The 24,470-nt window shown below is 34.0% G+C and overlaps 1 protein-coding gene across 3 annotated transcripts in view; it reads right to left on the bottom strand.

Moving 5' to 3' along the window:
- SCAI (suppressor of cancer cell invasion) overlaps positions 1 to 24,470 on the bottom strand; it is a 215,273-nt gene that overhangs the window by 51,759 nt on the left and 139,044 nt on the right. For all 3 annotated transcript variants that reach the window (XM_074293073.1, XM_074293074.1, XM_074293075.1), the window contains 5 exons: positions 16,451 to 16,552; positions 15,781 to 15,882; positions 14,208 to 14,286; positions 11,488 to 11,587; positions 5,833 to 5,914 (listed from right to left, as the gene is read on the bottom strand). In XM_074293073.1, coding sequence (XP_074149174.1) covers positions 5,833 to 5,914; positions 11,488 to 11,587; positions 14,208 to 14,286; positions 15,781 to 15,882; positions 16,451 to 16,552 — 465 coding nt within the window. The remainder of the gene's footprint in view (positions 1 to 5,832; positions 5,915 to 11,487; positions 11,588 to 14,207; positions 14,287 to 15,780; positions 15,883 to 16,450; positions 16,553 to 24,470) is intronic.

Consider the following 24,470-nt stretch of genomic DNA (forward strand, 5'->3'; position numbering starts at 1 on the left):
CTTTCCAAGAAAACCCCAAATATGGTTATGATGAGTTAGACACAACTGAAAAAAAAGAGAATACATTTTTTTTTTTTTTTGTAGTAAAGAAATGGAAAAAAATTAGATGTCCACCAATTTGGAGCACAGCCAAACAAACTTCAATATGTGAATTATTTAAGAAACTATTAAAATGATAAATACAGGAAAGCAAAGCATCACTTACATGAATGAATGCAAAATGAAACTTAAAAATTAGGAAAATAACCTGTACTTTAAGATTATAAAAGAAAATAAAAACAAATCAAATGAACTTAATGCTATGAAATTACAATAACCAATTGTTGTCTTCCAAAAGATGTATGTGAATACATCACTTTGCTGTTTTATAAGGAAGAAGGAAGAAATCTTGGTATGTAACTACCAAAGTTAAGGAGGACTTGTACTGAATTACTTACTTTCCCCTAATGCATAATGTGAAAGCAAGTGATACAGAAACAAAAGAAATAAAATAAATTTTAAAAATATTTCTATCTATATAACATGTAAGTATCTTGATCTGAAACAGATGCAAAGTAAAACTCACAGATTTAACAATAGTAAAACTTCTATGCAATAAAACCGAAAACTTGTTTTTATAGAAAAATCATCATTTCCTGAAATTAGAATAACAGGGTAACTATTTTTCATATTGAATTAAGAGGTGGTTTGAGTGATCTTTTGCTTTTAAATAGACTAAAAATTATGCTTTGGTAAATTCAGTGGCATAAAGAAATAATGACAAAGTTCAACAAGTATGGAAATGTGAGTTATTTCTTTTGAGGTATATTTCTATCAGCCTTTATTTGTGTCCTGCAGATGGCAACATCATGAAATGAAAATAAGGAAAACTTTTAACACATGACTTTAAAAGCAAGAATGGCTTCTATTTTAGAATTTGCTCATTTGAACTGGCAATACATTTTGAAACATTTTGGAATAAAAAATGTGCTGGAAAACGATAAAGATAATTGGGGAAATAACTGTGTATTTCCCAAACCAAAAATTATCAGAAAAAGATGAGGGATGGCTTTTCTACTTTATTTCCTCAGCAAATTACTAGAAAAGTGCTTCAAACATATATTATTGTACATAAGAAAATTGCCTTTTCTTTGAAGGTATGTATATTACGATCTGTTCTGCTTAGGCTGTTGTTAAGTTAATGGCATACGTTACATAAAAGCAGAATACCTTGGGTTACTGAATTCTGTTGCTTATTTCCTCAACTACAGCCTCTTGCAAAGATGACAAGAAGCTAGTATTAATTAAAAAAACAAAACAAAACAAAACAAAAAAACAGAGACCAGGATTTTCTGTATTTTGTCAGTTATTCTGATTCACACAAACCAGATGGAAAACAATACAAATCACATTCAAACCCAAATTCCTATGTAATAATTTAAAACATTCACAGGGATAGAAAAGGGCAGAGTAAAATTTTTTAAACTACATTTAATCAAAGTATTATAGGCCATACCTCTGATCCCCACTCCCCAAACAAAAGAAACACCAACAAAATAATATTCAGGGAAAAGACATCATATGTTTATATTATGTTATTAATGTAATTTAATTTATGAGTTCTAATGGATTGTGTTAACCTAATTTGTTCGCCATAATTAAATGGCCTAATTAACCTAATATAGATATCAAAGTTTAATAGATTTATGAAATGGAACAAATTATTATAAAAACAGCATATAGATTATCAATGCAGTGGAAATGTTAAAAATATCACAAAAGATTATAGGTAGCACAAACATCCACATTGGCAGACAAAAGTGAGTGAAAACTAATAAGTTTAAATAAATTAATCAAAATTTTTTCATGAGGAAACTAAAAAAGGCTACTATGCAAAAGGCTGATCCTAGAGAGGAGGTTCCCACTTTGATTAGCATTGAAACAAGGATTTATTTAAATGTTTCAGTAGTTATGCTGTCTACAGTAAAATAGTGAAAATCTATGTAGACCAACAAATTTTTCTCAGGAAGAAAAGTGGCTGATAATCAGATTAAAAGGCAAATAGACTAGTGTTTATGAAATATTAATAGGTATTTCTATCATAAGAAGTTGACGACCAAGAAATGATTCTCCAAAAATCTAACTGGCAAGTTCGAATTAATGGCATCCTAAACTTATAGCCTCCCAGTGACATTTTCCTAAATATGAATTCTGACTATCTAGCTGCTGGAATTCCTTCTTCCTGACACTTCCTACATAGCTGACCTTGATCAAGTCATTTCTTCTTTTTAAACCTCAGGCTATTCATCTGTAAAATAAGAAAGTTGGACTAAGTAGCCTTCAAGGTCCCTCCTAGCTCCAAATCTTTGATCCAACGAATCCCAAAGCCATCACTACATAGACTATGTTGCCATGAGATAATGGGATTCAATTATTAGTGCATCAACATCTGCTATATATTTCAAACTTCTTAAATCACCTCTTGCCAATAAAAGTTTTAACTTTTTTGTAGTTTCCTGAAAGTCAGAAATTATGAACAGACTGCAGCTGTCTGCTATGCTGAGCCAAATGCTTTAAAAATGAGGCTCTGTGGATAATTATGTTGATTTTGACAAAGATGCAAATCATTTCTTGGAAAGGATCCACCCTTCTCATTACACTTCAGTTCTTCAAAGGGGTTTCTTCTTTCAAAAGGAAAGAAAGAAGACAAAATAAAAAACCAATCACAGAATAGCTCAGAACATTTTACCCTTACTCCATTACAGATGACATCACTTAAACATGTAAGTAGCTACTACCCCCCCAAAAATGATGACAACAGCAGGTTAGAAAATGCTCAGGTCACAGAATTTCATACAATCTACTTTTCTAATTTGAGTTTCAGTCTTAAAATCGGAAAGGACATTATATATCATCTAAGTCAGGTTTTACCCAATTAAGGAATATACTCTACAACATTCCTGATATATCATCATTCAGCATTTGCCTAAATACATTGAGAGAAGATAACACACCACTTCAACTTAAAGTTTATAAGTTCTAAGTGCTTTTTTAAATAAATGAATTGCTTGCTGTCGAGTCATATCTTCCTCAAACTGTATCTTAGTTTTATCTTTTTAACTTACACAAAGGAAATTTTTCCTATTCTCCTCTGTATGTGAAAATATTCATGTTTGTTATTAAGTTCATAATAGAGAAAAATTTTTAAATAAAGTATTGTAAGAGCCCTTTAAATGGGCAGCGCCACAGCGCATTGGGAGATTTGAGTCCCCCCAGAAGTAATTTCTGTGGATATTAGGACTGCCTTGTAGGTGGGATCCTGTCCATTTTGAGATAGTTTCGTAATGGGTGACTCTCTCGCTGATTGGCTGTGTGTGTGACCTTACAGGCCCTTTATAAGCCCACTGCAGGCAGCAGGTGTTCTCTTTAACCTGGCGCTCTTCACCCTGGCTCCCTAGCCTGGGTGGCCAAGCCAAGATGGATAGCCAAAAGAGGTAAGGATTTTAGTAGTGAACACGTGGGTCTTCAGACCAGGTGTTCACTCGGGAACCAACAAGTCAGGGCATCAGTCAGGGCATTATGTGAGTATGTATAATAAAGGCTTTTAAGATTACACGTGGCTGTTCTTGAGTGCACTACCAGTTATTAAGCTATAGATTCAAGAGATTGTGGCCAGAGACCTTTGAAAGCCTCAGAGGAGGTGAGCCGGGTAGAGTTCACACTGCAAAGGACAGTGGTCAAAGGTACTCTGGTGGGTCTAGGACAGACTAGTAATTGTAACTGCCAGGAGAGCACGTTACAAAGTATTTCTTATTACTTTATGTCTAAACATAAAGATTCCTAATCCCTGAGGATAATGCAATAGATCACTAGTACTACTACTCTTCATAATAATGAAGCATATAACACTTTAAAGTTTACAGGGAATTTTACATGTGTCTTATTTGATCATCACAACAATCCTATAACATTGGTGCTATTATCTTTCCTCTATAGATGAGAAAGCTGAGGCTAAATAGGTCAATGAATTTCCTATGGTTATATAGCTAGTAACTGAGACAGGATTTGAATTCAGTCTTTGCAACTTACAAAGTCCAACACTATGACATAAAACTGGATTAAAACAACAAAATAAGTGAATTTTTGTACATCAGAAAAAAAATCATTTTTCAACATAAAACAGGCATATTCTATTTTTTGAAAAATTATACATCAACTCATTTCTTTGTTTTAATTACATTAAGTTTCTGTAAGGGGGAAGCTAGGTGGCACAGTAGATAGAGCACCAGCCCTGAATTCAGGAGGACCCGAGTTCAAATCTGGTCTCAGACACTTAACACTTCCTAGCTGTGTGACCCTGGGCAAGTCACTTGACCTCAGCCTCAGGAAAAAAAGTTTCTTAAAAAAAACAAAAAAAAAACTGTCTCAAAATAAGCTATCTACCAGACATCCTTTCCCACTCTTAAAAAAAAAAAAAAAAAAACCTTGAGTAATTACAACTCCAAATCCAAAAACAAACAATCATACAGATATAGCTAACTTTCCAAGCAACTCAAAGGCCTGGAATTTTATTAACAGGGTATGTACTAAAAACTTGGTTGGTACAAAAGCACCATTAAAATTCAAAATTCAATCCTAAAAGATAAAACTAAACATGTAAACCAGATGGAAAACATGTATTTAAGGTCAGATTTTTTTAGTCAACAGATGTCCCTATTGCTCTCTATAAATTCTAAAAATTTAAAATTCCTCTGATGTGGTGATAAATATTAAAACATACAATAGAAAGTAGGTAAAAGAGGAAGTTTTGCATACCCTGAATATTTTTGAACATAAGGTTCACTAATGAAATAATTCCAGACAGATGCAGTAGATTCCAGAGTTTTTCTTGGCATTTTTCTGGGAATTACCTAGTTTGAATCCTAACAATTATTCAGTTATGAAGTGTTCAACTGCTAAAAAATAAATAAATAAATAAATAAAGTAAAAATTTTATTTATAAAAAAACAAAAAAAAAAACCAAAAAAAAAACCAAAAACATTAATTTCACAGTGGATCTTGTTTTTAGTATCCTGGACCTTCCTCTAGGTCCATTATTTCACTCCATCTTCAAAACCATAGGAAGAGGATAGGACAAACATTCACATCCTATTTTATATATAAGGAACCTAAACCTCAAAAAAGCTAAATGATTATCCTAAACAACAGGATCAGAGAATCTAGAAACTAAAAAGACTGTTCTGTCCAACTTCCTCATTTTACACATTAGGAAACTAAGGCCCAGATAGGATTTGTGTAAGCTGACATCATTATCCCACTATTATAACTGACAAAATCTCTATGATATGCATATTCATAGTCTTCCATCTATATATCAGGACAGAAATTTGAATGAGTTCTAGGGCAAAAATATGGCTCAGCAAACTAACTCAAAAATTAAAAGTAACTTGATGTTCTGAGGGTAAAAAAAAATTTTTTTTTAGAAAAAAAAAAAAAAAAAAAAAAGAAAGAAAGAAAGAAATTTTCCGCAATACCCCCACCTCCAGAAAAGCAGACATCCTAGGATATATAACATAAATGAACCTCCCACCAGAGATCTTGGAAATCTTGATTTTTTTTTTCCTGCAGGATTTATTACTTTCCACTGAGCGTCCATTCATGCAGTTTTCTTCTTGTTTCTATTCATAGCACCAGATCCTTACTAGCATGCACAACCTCAAAAGAAAAGAAAGACTAAATACAAACTGTGTAAAAGAAATAAAATAAAGACACAAAACACACAATAACAAGAAGAGAGTCCTGGGACTAAAATTTTATGACTAATATATTATCACTAGCTCTTTCTAGACTCACCTTATATGCAACACTATTAGATGAGTCCACAATGATGAACAGCGGTTTTCTGGTGAAAGGATAAAGATCTCCAGGATGAAGGCTAAGAAGAGAAATACAGAGCTCCATAAGACCAATCATCCAAATCAAATATTATAGATCTTATAGATGGGGGGGGGGTCTCTTTTTCCCATGCCCACATAACTCTTCACATATACATAGATACACACACATATAAAAACAACATTATAACTAATGCATATGAAGTAATTTTTAAAATGTTTTTCAGTTTTTATTTTATTTATTTTCACTTTCACTTTTTTTCTTTCCCCAATCCTCTCCTCTGCACTTTGAGAAAGAAATAGGATACCCAATATACTTACACAATTATGAAAAACATTTTTGCATCAACCACGTTCTGGGAAGAGTGGAGGGAAGAAAGCAGTAAAGATAAAGGGGGAAAAATATTTCAATCTACATTGTAGCCCTTCAATTCTCTATCTGGAGGTGGGTAGAAATTTATATCACAAATCCTTTGAAGTTGTGGTTAATCACTGTATTAATCAAATTTACATGGTTTTTTACAATTCATTTTTCCTAATACTACTTTCTAGATTTTTCTCTTGGTTCTGGCTCACTTTACTTTACATAAGTTCAGACAAATCTTCCCAAGTTTCTCTGAAAACATTTCCTTCATCATTTCTTAAAGCACATTAATTTTCTATAACTATCATATAGCATAACTTGTTCATTGTTTCACCAATTGATGGGCATCCCCTAAGTTTCTGGGTTTTTGTTTTGTTTTGCTTTTTTTTTTTTTTGCTACCCCAAAAAGTACCGGTATACATATTTTTGGTAATATACAGGTCCTTTTCCTTTTTCTTTTTTCGACACAGACTTAATAAAGGTTTTACTTTAAGAAAGAATATGCAATTTTATCACCCTTTCTGCATAGTTACAAATGTATTCTTTAGAATAGCTGGACTAGTCCACAGTTCCACTAACAGTGCATCAATGTACCTTTGTCCCCTACATCCTCTTCAGCATTTGTCATTCCCTTTTACATCATGTTAATCAATTTTGTAGGTGTTAGGTGATACTGTTATGCCACAGTTCTCTTTTACTGTCCTGACTCAGTTTCCCTAATTATCCTGAGTCCTGACTCAGTTTCTCTAATTGTTCTGCTTCAGTTTATAATTATCAACTCAAAGCTCAGTCCTGCAAAACCTCCCCTCCCTCTTTATCAGAATATTTGATAAGGATAAAAGATCTTATGTTTTAGAGTATCAGAATGCCTCTCCCCATCCCAAGCTATCAGAATGTCAGATACCGTCTTATCAAGATGCCTCTCTCCATTTCCGGGGTTCCTCTCCCCATTAGGTCATGCATTAGGCTCACCCCACCCTGTCAGAGTCCCATTCCTGCTCTCAGCACCCTGACTCCACCCCTGACTAGCTCTACCCCCGGAGTTTGAGCCATGTGTATATATGTCATTGAGAACTCATATTGTTTGCTGGATTCTTGAAGACGATAGTCTCATTCAGCCCTAGGACCAAACCATGGATCCATTTGGTCCCAGTAAATTTTTCCAATTTAACAAATTATTAAATACTCTCTAATCTCTATCTTGACTTAGTTTCTCCAGCATTACAATAACACAGAATTATTTTAACTTGTATTTCTGTAATTGTTATTATTTAGAGGATCTTTTCATATGATTATTAATAGCTTTGTTCTTTTACTCTTGTCTGTTCTTGTCCTTTAACCATTTATTAACTTTGGAATGGCTCCTCTTTTTATAAATTTGTCTCAATTCTCGATATATCTGAGAAATAAGATATTTATCAAAGAAGTCTACTTCAATTTTTTCCTTCAGATTTCTTTTTTTGTGTGTGTGAGGGATACTTTCTTTTTTTGTAGCCTTTTATTTTCAAAATATTTGCAAACATAATTCTCAACATTCACCCTTGTAAAACCTTGTGTTACAAATTTTTCTCCCTCCTTTCTACCACCCCTCCCCTAGACAGTGAGTAATCCAATATATATTAAACACATACAATTCTTCTATATACATATTTCCACATTTATCATGCTGCCCAAGAAAAATCAGATGAAAAAGGGAAAAAAAGAGAAAGAAAACAAAAACCAAGCCAATAATAAAAATGGTGGAAAAAACCATGCTGTGATCCACATTCAGTGCCTACAATTTTTTTGGATGTCAATGGCTCTCTCCATCACAAATCTATTGGATTTGGTCTGAATCACTTCAATGTTGAAAAGAGCCACATCCATTACAATTGATTATCGTATAATATTGATGTTGCCATGTATAAGGACCTCCTGGTTCTACTCACTTCACTTTGCATCAATTCATCTAAGTCTTTCCAAGCCTCCCTGAAATCATCCTGCTGATCGTTTCTTATAGAACAATAATATTCCATAACATTCATATACCACAATTTATTCGGCCATTCTCCAACTAATGGGTATTCACTCAACTTGCAGTTTCTTGCCACTTCAAAAAGAGCTACCACAAGCATTTTTGCACTTGTGGGCCCTTTCCCCTTTCTTATCTCTTTGGGATTCAAGCCCAATAGAGACATTGCTGGATCAAAGGATATGCACAGTTTGACAACTTTTTGAGTATAGTTCCAAATTGCTCTCCAGAATGGCTGGATCCATTCACAACTCCACTAACAATATATTAGTGTCCAAGTTTTCCCATATCCCCTCCAACATTTATCATTATCTTTCGCTGTCATCTTAGCCAATCTGAGAGGTGTGTAGTGATTTAGAGCATTTTTTCATGAATATAAATAGTTTTAATTTTTTCGTCTGAAAATTGTCCGTTCATATCCTTTGACTACCAGTAGGTGAATGGCTTGTATTCTTATAAATCTGAGTCAATTATCTATATATTTTATAAATGAGCCCTTTATCAGAGCCCTTGGATATAAAAATTTTCCCCAGTTTTCTGCTTCCCTTTAATCTTGTCTGCATTTATTTGGTTTGTATAAAACTTTTTGAATTTAATATAATCAAAATTATCCATTTTGCATTTAATACTGTACTCTAGTTCTTCTTTGACCATACAACTTCCTATTTTTCTTCTAATTTTGGCTATGTTTTGTGCAAAAACTTTTTAATTTTTTGTAATCAAAATAATTGATTTTTACCTTTTGTGAACTTCTTACCTTATTTGATCATGGATTCCCCATTTACAGAATTGAAAAGTTAATTCCTTCCATGCTCTGCTAAGCTGTTTATGATATCACTATCAAAATCACATACCATGGTTTGAAATGTTGGCTTATACCTAATTACTGCAAGACTACTTTCCAGTTTTCCCAGTTGTTTTTGTCAAATGTCAAATTTTCATCTTAATAGCTGGAATCTTTAAATCTAAAAATCTACACATATTTTCAAGTTGCTAGATACATAAATAAGGATGTCCATTTTCTCTCTTTGAATAATAGTAATTCTAAATTAATAGAATATTATTATTTTAAATGGTCTTAGAGATTATCTGATTCACCTTTTTCATTGTTTAAATGAGGAAACTAAAACGACACTATGATTTGTCTCAAAACAGAAAGTCAAATTCATTCACTTAAAACGCTGTTTTAGTTCCAATTGATCAGTAATGAACAGAACCAGCAACCCAGTGAAAGAACACTGGGAAATGAGTGTAGACCACAACAGAGCATCTATACACTTTCTGTTATTGTTTGCTTGCATTTTTGTATTTCTTCCCAGGTTATTTTTACCTTTTTTCTAAATCCAACTTTTCTTGTGTAGCAAGACAACTGTATAAATATGTATACATATATTGTATTTAACATATATCAGATTGCCATCTAGGGGAGGGGGTGGAGGGAAGGAGGGGAAAAGTTGGACCAGAAGTTTTTGCAAGGGTCAATGTTGAAAAAGTAACCATGCATATGTTTTGTCAATAAAAAGCTATAATAATAAAAAAAAAATGAACTGGAGAAAGAAAACAAACACTTTTTTAAGGGTTAGAAGAAAGAATTAAGATAGAGTTCTTACTCTTTCCTAGCTTTCAACTCTCAAGCTGGAATATTATACACATACTAGTGTGCAATAAGGATACTGAATAACTAGAATTCAGAGCATAATATAAGAGCACAAAAGGTAGAAGGTGTTATGAAAGATCTGAGAAATAAAAGTGATTCCTGTCTAAAGGGATCAAGGAAAGAAGTGCTAAAAGACTCAAGTTTTCCTGATTATAGGTCCAAGTCTTTTTCATTAAACCATGTTGTCTCTTCTATCTCTTGAACAAAGTTTGGCTTTTAGATGAGAGATTGTTTTTCTTCCTATGCCAATACCATTAAAGTCCCATCTTGTTAGCTGTCAAATAGTTATGTTCTTTTACTATTCAATATCATCCCATTAGAGACAAAGAACAAGAACAAACATTGTTGTGAAGGGAGATCTACTTACAATTCTAGATATATCAATTACCAGAGCTCTCAATTTCAGATAGGTTTGAGCAAAAGAATTTTTTCTTTCTTGAATAATCAATGGGTTCTGCCATTCACTGATTTAAGTGTTCTTAGAGAAATCACTGTCTTTTTGAGCCTCAGTTTCCTCCTCATTGCCCTAAAAAGTAACATTACAGCTCTAGTAGTCTATGTTCTAATTCCTACCATTCTATGTTCTTAGGTCTTTATGTGCAGCTAACTTATTTTTAGATTAATTTTGGTTTTTAATGAATACTTATGTTCTGTTGCATCTCTATGTTACTAGAAATCTTCTACCTGAAGGGAATTTTTCTACAAGACAGGACTGACATACTAAGGTATCACAGTAGATATAGCTCTGGTTCAACAACAATGCTATATGATGATCAAATCTGATGGATGTAGCCCTCTTCAACAATGAGATGAACCAAATCAGCTCCAATAGAGCAATAATGAATTAAACCAGCTACACCCAGCGAGAACTCTGGGAGTTAGGGGCAACTAGGTGGCACAGTGGATAGGGCACCAGCCCTGAATTCAGGAGGACCCGAGTTCAAATCTGGTTTCAGACACTTAACACTTCCTAGCTGTGTGACCCTGGGCAAGTCACTTAACCCCAGCCTCAGGAAAAAAAAAAAAAAGAAAAAGAAAAAGAGAACTCTGGGAGATGACTATGAACCATTACACAGAATTCCCAATCTCTCTATTTTTGATTTCCATCACAGGCTAATTGTACACTATTTCAAAGTCTGATTCTTTTTGTACAGTAAAATAACATGTTGGACATGTATACGTATATTGTATTTAACTTATACTTTAACATGTTTAACATGTGTTGGTCAACCTGCCATCTGGGGGAAGGAGGGGAAAAGTTGGAACAAAAGCTTTTGCAATTGTCAATGCTGAAAAATTACCCATGCATATATCTTGTAAATAAAAAAGCTATAATGAAAACACACACACACACACACACACACACACACACACACACACACACACACACACAATATAGCTCTGGGCCCAGAATCAGGAACACCTGAGTTCAAGTCTGGCCTCAGACACAGCTAGACAATCTTCAACCTCAGTTAAGTGCTTAGTATAGTGCCTTGTACAAAATAGGTACTTATAAATGCTCGTTTTCTTCCTTTCCTCCCCTCCCCCCCAAAAAAACTGGAAGCTAGATCAGCTCTCTTACCAATGCATTTCTTTATGAGTTTGATTTCGTTTATGGATGGCATCTCCATTTATAATATCTCGATTACTGTTAGTGAGGACACCTCCAAAATCATATGGACCTATAAAAAGAAAGGGAAGGAAACATGACATTAATTGGAATATTACTGTTTCTTAGGTTCAAACAGAATAATAACAAATGAATACACTCATCAGGAGAGAAAGAGAAGTACAGATTTTCTAATGCATAACATAATGTAATAACTAAACAATTCCATGTAGTGTGTATCTCAACATTATAAAAGGTTTTTTGCATTATTTTTTTTCTAAAATAGGGCATAATGAGAAACAGTAAAAACTTAGTATATGACATTACTGGGAATAAAAATAGTGATGGAGAACTTGAGTCATTATAATTAAAATTCCAAGAGAAAAATAGTCCCTCACCTTTCATATGAAAATTAAAATCAATAGATTTTATGTAAAATAACTGAAGAATTAAAATTTTTCTATATGACCTCTTATAAAAAGCTATGGAAAAATTTACCTATTTTTAGGTTTACTCTAAGAATAAATATTACCAAACTATTTTAGAAGTTTGGGAAGTCTCATGATATATATTTCAATATATAGAAAACAACAACAAATTCTAGTACTAGGTCAAGTATCTTGTTAAGGTAAGCATGACATAGTACACAGAGAGCCAAATGCAGAGCAAGAAGAACCCATGTTCAAGTCCTATGTGTATGACCTTAGACAAATCACTTAACCTGTCAAGATTGTAGACCAGTGCTGTCAAAGTAAAATTCTGAAGGCCATATAATGACTTATAAAACCACAAAGTAACATCATCTATGTCGTACTGTATTTTTATTTATTTTGCTACCCATTTTCCCATTACATTTTAATTTGATTTGGGCCTCACAAGCTATGAGTTTGAGACCTTTATTGTAGGAAATTCTCTATCTATGCTACCACAAAGCAATGTGGCTTAAGAGAAAATGTGCTATTCACACTGGCTATGATACTTTCAAGCCATGTGACTTTGGGCATATCACTTCCCCATTTTAGGCCTCAATTTTTTCCTTTAAAAATGGGGATGACCAGATTTTCATGCTCTATTTTACAGGGTTGTTCTTTTAAAAATGCTTTATAAATCATCATTATTTTTGTTATTCTACATATTCTAAGAAGTCTGTATGATCAAAGGAAATCTTTTAACACATTGGAGGATTAGAGGAAATAGATGAGTAATTAATTTTTAATCATAGATGAGTAAGGAAAAAATTAAGCTAGATCTGCATCAGTACAGGGAATAACCAACCCAATAAAAACAAGACTCCACAAAAGAACCTGTAAATCCAACACTAGGTAGTTTTAATGTAATAAAGCATACTTCTGAAGTTACCTTCTAGAATGATTTAGCTATTGTGAAGCATGACTGAAAATATGGTTGTTTCATTATAAAAAGGGAAAAAATAAGCAAATTATAAAGCTTCAATATTCTATATATCAATTACAAATCACACACTAGCCAAAGTATAGAGTCCAGGTCACTTATCTAGAGGCTTTCAAAAGTAAAAATAAGCAGAATCGACTTCTTCAATGAAAGATTTACTTCAAACTTCCAGTTTTAAGAATACGAGGCAAATAGGGAGGAACCCAAAGTCAAAATGGCTAGGCTAGGTAGGAAACAAAAACCAGCATACAATGATGCAAAACAAGACATGCAATATCATATTGTATTTTTCTTCCTCTCTGTTGCCCCCAAACCTCCCCCAAATTACTGCAACAAAAAAATTAGAGAGATTTTTTTTTTCTTTTAAATATTTTAAGAGGGACTGTGAGTCATGCAAGGAAGAAGAAAAGAGCATGCTTCATTATAAAGGAATGCAAGTTTCAAAAAAGAAATGAATTTTTAAAAAAGAGGAAGGAAATGAAATAGAATTTCTTTCCAGTAAAGAAACCATTTTAGTTACTTAAATCAACTTATTTAAATATTCTGAACATTCTACTTGTGTCAGAGAGTTTTCAGTTTTATCAGCAGCACCCTAATATGCAACTTAGTTTAAAAAAGAGAGAGAGAGAAATGTAAAGAAGGACAGAATCAACAAAATCATGACAAGGGCTTGAACTTTCACAGTAATAAAAGTATAATGATTTCCACAAAGATTCTCAGCCACACTGCAGCCACAGACCCAACCATTTAATCTACTAGAGGCTCAGGGAACATGATTATGAAGGAGAGAATCATGTTATGAAGTCCAGATCTACAAATAAAATGAGCTTTTAAGGATCTTCAACAGTATTCAGAGGGCTTTAGGCAAAAGCTGAAGTATTCTCTTAATGTGTAATCAATAGGCTCATAAAAATAGAATTTAAGGCTAGACTACACTTTAGAGATAACAATCTTATCCAAGTTCATTTTATAGAAGGAACTGAGGTCCAGGAAGGTAAAGAAACTAGATGGTCACAGCTAGAAAGAATAGAGCATGAATTAAAATCCATAGATCTTTAGACTCAAATCTAAGACTCTTTTATGTGATTAAATAGGTATCTATGTATACTACTTAAGGAAATAAAATTAGCTACAGGAGCATTACATTCAAAAGAAACTGGAACTATAAATTGGCCTCTTGAGAAAGGAGCTTTGAGACAGTCAGGAGGCCACAGGCCATCATCTTGCAGAGCATAAAGAGAATTCAAGCCCTGCTCATGACAGGGAGCATTCCTTTATTATACCTTCACTATCAGAACGACCTGTGGGAAAAACTCCAGTGGCTGACAGGTAAATCAGAAGCACACTGTTGGCTGGCAGCTCCTGGAATTTAAGACACATATATAAAACAATAAACAAGGAGAAATGCACTTAAAAAAACCAAAACAAAAACAAATTGTGACTTATTAAAGAGCAATAAATTCCCCTAACACAATGTGGTAATAACCAGAGCAGAAATTTTAGTTTTGTTGGCTTAATCACAAGATACTTGACGTGCAAGAGATTAAGCAACCATCTAGTCCAATCCCCTCATTTTACAAATAAGAAAACTGAGGGTTAGAAAACTAACTAAATCACACAACTACTAAACAGCAGAGCTAGATTCACACACACACATCTTCTAGCTCAGGTCTACTGGCCTTATCATCAGCCCACACTTCTACTCAGTGATATCTACTTCTTCATGGTCCACATAGCAAAAATAAAAAAGCTAACCATTAATCTCTCTCTGTGTGTGTGTGTGTGTGTGTGTGTGTGTGTGTGTGTGTGTGTGTGTATACATCTGTCATCGTAAGTTATAAAGATTGTCTTTACACACTAACATCTGAGTAATGAGTATTTTTTACATACCTAAATTCAGATTTGTAGGCAGCTGGGTGATGCCAGGGACAGAGCTTTGAGGGTGGAGTCAGTAATTTTCTGAATTCAAATACAGCCTCAGATATTTATTAACTGTGTACCCAGGACAAGTCATTTAACCCTGTTTGCCTCAGTTTCCTCATCTGTAAAATGAGCTGGAGAAGGAAATAGCAAACCCCTCCAGTATCTTTGTCAAAAAAAAAAAAAAAAACAAACCCTCTAAATAGGGTCACAAAGAGTAGAACATGACTGAAAAACTACTAAACAACAAATTCAGATTCAGGGCTAAAGGTAGATAAAGGAGGAGCCTAAAGTACAGCAAGTGGAAAGGAGTACAAGAGGGTACAATTTTAAAGATTTTATAATTGCACAAATGTTCAAATGGATATTAATATATATATACATCCTTTTCAAAAGTAAAGGGGTATAACACTTAAGATTTTCTAGGTTGCAAAAATATTTTGTTCCTAAAATAGAGAATATATCTTAACTACTGCGCTAAAAGATAAACTCTCTTCCCAGGCCTCTATATTAGGGGTGGAGGAAAAAAAATCTGAGATCTTTAATATCTCAAGCTGTTACAAATGAAGCAAAAATGTATTTAGGGTGCTTCTTGACAAGTGACAAATATACATGACAAGATACCGTTTTTCTTGATGAGGTGTAAGCAATAATTATTATGCCTGCAGTATTGGGGGCATGAACACTTATAATAAGCACAGTGGTAGCTCATCATAACTTTGTTGAAAAAACATATTCATTAAGTTTCTCAGGAAAATACATATCCACAAACTCTTTCTATACTACATAATGATACTTAGGAGACTTATTTTCCAATTTCTAAAGTAGGTATTTCATTTGAATATGACTCTTCAAATCTGTCACTGACATATTTAATATGTTTCTTTTAGGACCCAATTTCTCCCCCTAAGCACTAGGAAACATAATCATACAAACCTTAAAAGAAGCTGCTAAAAATGTATATAGCTGGCTAAAGGTTGGTTTGTACAGCAAATATTTATGAGGGTTTTCTCGCCGGGCAGGTTTGTCAGCAGATTCCTGTAATCACACAAAATACCAAAAATAAATAACTCTAGTTTATTTTAATGGACAATTTTAAATTTTTTTCATGTAACAAAAATGTCCTAGTACACTAAATAACAAACGCCATTTTACTGGACTTAAAAACTCATGAAAGAAAAAATTTTATAGTATAAGGATTTTCAAAGAAGACCTCCTCTGATATATGAATATGGTGTAAAGGTCAATCTAGTTCTTGAAGGCTACTTCTAATAGTTTAGTTCTAACATTTCTAGCTCTGATTACCTCAGATTCAGGGAGGAATTATGGGTCATTTAAGGATGAGCCTATCCCAATTAAAGAGTATCATTACCAGAATATAGGCCACTTGATGGAACTTATTCTGATCACAATTTAAAAAAAGGAAAACTATACAAGTGGCAGAGGGGTTGCAATCTATATCCATTAAAGAAATAGCACAGTAATGAAAACCTGGATCTTCTGAAGAATTACTTTATTGTATACTAATCCTTAAGTTATTAGAAAGCAAAGATTTCCTTCTATTCACAGTACAAGCAGCTCTATAAAAACTACAGAAAATTGTCACCTGCATTCCAGGTTTGTTCATCTGTGAAGCTAAATTCATTGGCTCTCGTTCTAAGGCCTGCAACATCCTGAACATGTCAACAGTTAGTTCACTGAACTTCACCTACAAAAGAAATAGAACAAAATATTAATGTATTGGTCAAGGAAAAGATATAGTCTTAAACAAAACTTAGTAAACCAAAGATCTTCATTATAAATGTTAACACAGGCTACTGTCAACTTACTTAATGTCATTTTCTTAAACTCCCTTAACTATGAAGAAGCCACCAAAGTAATCAGTCACTCAATAAACATTTATTAAGCATCATCTATGTTGCTTCATCAGACACTGTGCTAAGCACTGACTATACAAAAAAAGGTAAATAGTTAATGCTCTCAAGAAACTCATGTATAATAGGAAAGACAATGTGCAAACAATCATGTTCAATCAAGCTAAATATAGTGCAAATTGGAAATAATCAACAAGGGTAAGGCATTAGAATTAAGAGGAATTGATAATGTCAGTAGGATTTTAACTGAGACTTGAAGGAAGCTAGGGAGTAGAAATGAGGGAAACAGTTCTGAGTATGGGGGCAGAGAAAAGAGAAACAGTCCCTGAAAGTGACTGAAGTGGGGGATGGAGGAGAATGGAAAGAAGGAACAAACATAGTAAAGTAGAGGAAGTACTACAGCTGGCCTCTCCCAACATTCCTTTCCAAACAACTTTAAAATAATGCTTCAAATTGAATTCCTGGAATGGTAAAACCAGTAAAAAGTTGGGATAAGACTTTTTTCCCAGTCTTAGGTAACTTAAAAGATTGGAAGGAAAGGTCTGTGACATTGGGTTGGAGACTGGCTCAGAGCACACATCATGGCAACACCAGCAGCAATTTTAGGAGCTCTCAGCCCCGAGATGCTAAGGGGAATGGGACACTGATTAAAAGGAAATTACAAGGGAGCCTTGTGCAAGCACTGGCATAGAACAGGGCACAGTAAGGCAACTCTATTCCACATAAACACTCCCAAATTACATTTCCAAGGTAGAAAGAAGGTGACAAGGGATTAAGGGACTTGAGCACTAGTATTGTGGCTACAGGAAATCTGAGACCTAAGTAAAAACTATAGTACATAACTGGAGAGCAGTAACCTCTCCAAATCATACCACTACAGAAGCACTGAAAATTTTCAAAACATCATAACTTGCTCTGAAAACAGCATACCAAAAAAGTCTGAATCTTGGAATATATCGCATGTTCAACTCCCCCATTCCAATAAACAGATTTCAACTTTAGTATAAAATTCAAAATCCAGAAGTCTGGAAAAATGAGCAAACTACCAAAAAAGAACCTGACTGTAAATCATAGTGACAGCAAAGATCAAGACATAAACTCAAGAGAAGACAATGATATCAAAACAGCTATAAGCAAAGTCTCAAAGAAAAAAATGTGAATTGGATAAAAATCCAACAAAACTTCCTGAAAGAGCTAAAAAATTATTCTAAAACTCAAATAAGTGGCAGAGGAAAAACTGGAATAAAAGTTATGCAAGAAAAATTTTTAAAAATTAAGTGTAGTGAAAGAGGTACAAAAATAATTAACAAAATAACACCTTAAAAATAGAATTAGCTGAATGATAAAAGAGGCACAAAATTGTACAGATGAAAAGAACTTAAGAAGCAGAACTGAACAAGTGTAAAAAGAAATACAAAAGTTCAACAAAGTAATTTCTTACAAATTAGAATTGGGCAAGTAAAAGATAATGATTACATGAGACATGAAAAAGTAATAAAACAAAGACATAAGAATAGAAAAAATAGGAGAAAATAAGGAAACACCTCATTGGGAAAATAAGAGACATAGAAAATATTTAAAGAGAAATAATTTAAGAATGAATGGACTATCTGAAATCCATGATCAATGGCTGAGGTATTATATTTCAAGAAAATATAAAGAAAAACTGCCCAGATATTCAAGTACCAGTGGGTAAAATAGAAATAGAAAAAAAAATCTCACCTATCATCCCCCCGTCCCCCCAAAAAAACCCTCCCAGGAATATTATCACTAAATCTCAAAGCTCCCAGATCAAGGAGAAACATTACAAGAAGCCAAAGAGAAACAATTCAAATATTGGGGAGTCACAGTCAGTATCACACAAGATTTTGCCACTGTGAAGTTAAAGTAGTACAGGACTTGGAATATGATATTCCAGAAGGTAAAGAAGCTAGGATTACAACAAAGAATAACTTACTCAGAAAAAACTAAATATACATCTTTGGGAAGTGAGAATGAACATTTAATGAAATGGAGGCTTTTCAAGCATTTCTGATGAAAAGACAGCAATATGAATAGAACATCTGACTTCCAAACAGAAGATTTAAGAGAAGCAACCAAAGTTAAATATGAAAGAACAATCATAAGGTACTCAATATAGACAAACTATTTACATTTCTACATGGTAATATACATGTAACTTCTAAAAACTTTATCATTATTATGGTAGTTACAATGACTCTATGGAGACAGAGGGCAATGGGAGTGAGTTGATTATGGTAGGATAAGCTAAAAAAAAATTTAACTGGTAAGAAAAAAGGATGAAGTGAAAGAATGGGGAAGGTAAAAAAATGGGGAAAATTATTTCACACAAAGGAAAAGCTTTTATATTAGAGGGAGAAATGAGACAGGAGGGCAGACTTTAAAGGGAAATTGGGAGTCAAAGTGTATATGAGGATTTGTGGTTTTGTCTGTAATCCTTTTTCTGTTTTGTTTTGTTTTGTTTTTTTGCATGTGAAAAATGGCTCTGTCTACTGATTTGGCAAGTTCAGAATATCAAAAATAAGGTTTTAATTATTTTTTTAGAATAGAGTCAGGAAATGGCATGTCATTAAAGGAAGATCACGCAGATCAGTGACATTAGATCAAAGAGTATATGAAGGGGGTAAAGAATTAGGCTGAAAAGTAAAGGGACTGAATGTGAGAGAGGATTTTATATTTAATCCTGGAAGTGATGGGCAGTCTAGAGTTTATCAAAGAGGGCAGTGACATGGTCAGATCTGTAAGAAAATCACTCTGACAGCTGAATAGTAGATGGATTGAAGTAGGAAAAGACCTATAGCAGTCAGACAAACAGCAAGTTATTGCCTCTTGTTTAATGAGGCAATGAAGGCCTGCATCATTGTGATGGCAAGGTCAGAAAAGGGAAGGGGATCTAAGCAGAGATGTTGCAAAGGTAAAATCGACATGTTTGGCAAAAGATTGAATATGGAGGAGGATGAGTCAAGAGTCAATGGGGCAGTTAGATAGCACAGTGAATAGAGTACTGGTCCTAAAGTTTAGGGAGACCTGAGTTCAAATCTGACCTCAGACACTTAACACTTACTAGCTCTGTGACCTTGGCAAGTCATTTAACCCCCAATGCCTAGGCCCCTTTCCAAAAAAAGAGTAAAAGATCACACCAAATTGACAAGAGAAATTGAGAGAGTGGTGATGCTCTCAACAGCAGTAGTAGAAAAGTTAGAAATAGGGGAGGATTTGGAGAGAAATAAAATTAGTTCAATTTTGAACATGTTGAGTTTTGAGATGTCTAAGAGACATCCAATTCGAGATATCTAAGAGGCAGTTGGAAATCCAAATCTGGAGAGCAGCAAAGAGGGCAGATAGGTAGGGCAGTATAAGAAGATGATAAGATATCTCAACATAGAGATAATAATCCAATCCACAGAAGCTGAGAAGATCAAGTAATATAGTTGAGAGGAAGAAGAGAAGATGACCCAAAAAGAGTCCTGTAAGAAATCTGTCATTAATGAGCATACCTGGATGAAGGTCCAGTAAAGGAGACTGGCAGGAGATTAGCTAGGTAGTATGTGAATTAAATTGATTCCATCTTGTAAAAATACCTCCATTTTGAAATCAAAGTTTCAATTTCCTATAAATTCCATCTGCTTGGAAATCATAAGAATTGAGTGCTATCCTATGTCATAGCCAGAAAAGTCCACCTGCTCAGTTTGCTTTCAACAGATTACCTATTATTCTCTTTTAATGTACACAAATTTGTTTCTCCCATATTTATGGTTCACCGTGAAGCTAGGGGCCTGCTTCCAATTTGTTATGCAATTGGGAATATATTGCTTAATAAACCAGAATGCTTGGGACCTCAAACTTTTGTTTCCTCAGTTACTTCAGATTTCACCCACCATGGTTTTAGGTGCAGCCATCTAGGGTTGAAAAACAGGACCCCAATCACTAGATAATAGTTTCAGAAAAATTCCCTAGAACTGCTCTAAATGTCCAGCTTTCCCCCTCCCCTTCCTCAATTTCATTTTTTCCAACCTAAATTAGAACCTTCTCATTGTTTGCAAACACCATACATTATTTCTTGGGGAAGACTGAGAAAGCTCCTCTCTCACTGGGAAAAGTAACCTCCCATACTCCTAGGAAGTTTAACTCCACACTTCTGGAGAGATAAAATAGCTCTGAAAATTCCCTTTAAGGAAATAAAAGTAAGATTCCTCAGTGTAGGAAAATTTCCTCTAGGAAAATAAGTGAGGATAATTCCACACAATTGGGGAAGTTCTCTTAAAGAAATTGTGGGATCCAGGAGTAACATCCTAGTAGAAAGCCCCCTGGAAAAATGTCTTTTGGCTTGAGACCAGAAGAAGAATGTACTGTTAATTTGATACCTCACTTAGGGAAATTCCAAACAAGAGTGGAAGGATTTATTAAAAAAATAAGAACTCTCATATTATGCCAAAAATTATAAAAATCCAAATCAATCAAAAAATTGATCTGGAAAAGGGACTTTTAATTGCAGCAAATTAAAGTTTTGAGATTAGATTTTCAGTAGAAGATAAGGAGACTTGCAGGTAAGTGTTTGTCTCATCATTTTCACTGTTTTTATGTTTTAGTAAAATGCTTAGAAAACTTGTCTTCTGTCTTGTTCACTGTGGCTTGCAATTTCTGTTACCTTGAAAGATTTCTGAGAGGAAAAAGGCAAGCAGAAGACAAAGACTGCTATATAGTTATAACCTAAGACTTCTGAATGTTGGAAAAGATAACGAAGTTTTATACCTGAACTATTTCTGTGAACTTTCTGTAATCTGATATTAAGCTCTTTGATCCAATAAGCAAGACCCACTCTCAATTTAGGGTTGCAGCAGGAAGTTAAAACAAACAAAAGACACGGCAAGATATTTTGTCATTTCAGCCCTAGCTAACTTAAAGTTATAGAAACTAGAGGATAAGGAAAGGAAAACTTTTTCCTACTTTGTACAAATTTTTGGCATTATAAATGACTGGATGGAATAGTTTTACTGTAAATTTCCAAATTATAGTAGCTGCTTAAAAACATCTTAGTAGATTTTGAAGTTTGGAAATTAGGGAGACTGAATATTAGTCATTTTAAGATTGTAAAGGCAAACTGCTAGGACTTCAGGTAATTCCAGAAACACATTCCATTTTCTTTGTCTTATCTGATAAGGTACTTAGCAGAATAAGGTCAACATATGCTGAAATATCTTATAATGAGTTCTGGAGTGCTGTTTGGTACAATGTGTTAAGGAAAAATAAAAATAAGACTTTAAGAGTAACAGTTACAGGGACATCACTCTTCCTTATAAACTAAAAGCAAGGTCACCAGAGTAAACTAGAAACTGTTATGCCACTGTTCTCTTTTATTGTCCTGACTCAGTTTCTCTGCTTCTCAGGCCTGCAAAACCTCCCCTCCCTCTTTATAAGAATATTTGAAAAGGATAAAACATCTTATGGTTTAGATTATCAGAATGCCTCTCCCCATTCCCAAGCTATTGGAATGTCAGATACCATGTTATCAAGATGCCTCTCCCCATCTCTGGGGTTCCTCCCCCCATGATCCCCTCACCCTGTCAGAACAGGATTGTAAAGAGTCCCATTCCTGCTCTCAGCATCCTGACTTCACCCCTGCCTCAGTCTACCCCCTGAGTTTGAGCCACATGTATATATGTCATTAAGAACTCTCATTGTTTCCTGGATTCTTGGAGACAATAGTCTCATTCAGCCTTGGGACCAAATCATGGATCCATTTGGTCCCAGAAATTCTCTCCATTTAATAAATTATTTAATTGTTCTCTAATCTCTATCCTGCCTCAGTTTCTCTAGCTTTACAAAACCATGCATTAGTAAGCTCTTAGAAATCTCAAAAAGTAAGAGTATTGAAATTAATCAGGAATTATTAAAAATTTTTGTGCTAACTTACAATGAAGAAATACAATAAATAAAGACTTTGGTTTATGATTAGGAAATACCATACTCTGCCACTGAAATATTATTTAAGAAGCAAATCCTCCATCTTTAGAATCTTTTGAGCTCCAAAGCAAGGATGCCACTTGGAATCTCTCCCTATCTTTCATCTGCAGTTGAAACTGAAAAATAAAAAAAGTCATAAAATATTGAGGGTGGGGGTGGACTAGGTTATAAACACATTGATTTGGCTTTTCAGGTGATATTTGAAAGAAAATAAAAAAATTATGGAAAGGTGAAAGTGCTATCATAAGCCTTTGGAAATGAACTAATTGTTTTGTGTTTTTTTTTTTAAATTTTATAATTATAAAAAATTTTTTGGCAGTATAAATGCATGAGTAATTTTTTATAACATTATCCCTTGTATTCATTTTTCTATCCCTTGTATTCATTTTTCCAAATTTTCCCTCCCTCCCCTAGATGATAGACAATCCCATACATTTTACATGTGTTACAGTATAATCTAGATACAATACATGTGTGTAAATCCAATTTTCTTGTTGCACGTTAAGTATTAGATTCCAAAGATATAAGTAATTGGGTAGATAGACAGTAGTGCTAACAATTTACATTCACTTCCCAGTGTTCCTTCTCTGGGTGTAGTTGTTTCTGTCCATCATTGATCACCTGGAAGTAAGTTGGATCTTCTTTATGTTGAGGATTTCCACTTCCATCAGAATACATCTTCATACAGCATTGAAGTGTACAGCGATATTCTGGTTCTGTTCATTTCACTCAGCATCAGTTGATGTAAGTCTTTCCAAACCTCTCTTTATTTGTCCTGCTGGTCATTTCTTACAGAGCAGTAATATTCCATAACCTTCATATACCATAATTAACCCAACTATTCTCCAATTGATGGACATCCATTTATCTTCCAGTTTCTAGCCACTATGAAAAGAGCTGCCACAAACATTTTGGCACATACAGGTCCCTTTCCCCTCTTTAGTATTTCTTTGGGATATAAGCCCAATAGCAGCAATGCTGGATCAAAGGGTATGCACAGTTTGATAACTTTTGGGGCATAATTCCAAATCGCTCTCCAGAATGGCCGGATTCTTTCACAATTCCACCAACAATGTATTGGTGTCCCAGTTTTCCCACATCCCCTCCAACATTCATCATTGTTTGTTTCTGTCATCTTAGCCAATCTGACAGGTGTGTAGTGATATCTCAAGAGTTGTCTTAATTTGCATTTCTCTGATCAGTAGTGATTTGGAACACTCTTTCATATGAGTGGATATAGTTTCAATTTCATTATCTGCGAATTGTCTGTTCATATCCTTTGACCATTTATCAATTGGAGAATGGTTTGATTTCTTATAAATTAGGATCAATTCTCTATACATTTTAGAAATGAGACCTTTATCAGAACCTTTAACGGTAAAAATATTTTCCCAATCTTGTTTGCATTAGTATTCTTTGTACAGAAACTTTTTAGTTTGATGTAATCAAAATCTTCTATTTTGTGATCAATAATGATCTCTAGTTCTCCTCTAGTCATAAATTCCTTCCTCCTCCACAAGTCTGAGAGGTAGACTATCCTCTGTTCCTCTAATCTATTTATGATCAGAAATGAGCTAATTGTTAATGCTAGGCTCTAAATTTGAAAACGTGAGTACCCAATAGCCCTGTGAAAAAAAAAAGTTTTGCTTTTATGGTTGTAAAGTCATGTTTGATTTTTCTGAGTTTTATCCTGTAACTAAATTATAATGTGGTGAAATATATTCTCCTGTTAATTGTGGCATCAAATGCAAAAAAAAAAAAAAAAAA

Source organism: Sminthopsis crassicaudata, chromosome 2 (genome assembly GCF_048593235.1).
Source record: "Sminthopsis crassicaudata isolate SCR6 chromosome 2, ASM4859323v1, whole genome shotgun sequence".
Taxonomy (NCBI): Eukaryota; Metazoa; Chordata; class Mammalia; order Dasyuromorphia; family Dasyuridae; genus Sminthopsis; species Sminthopsis crassicaudata.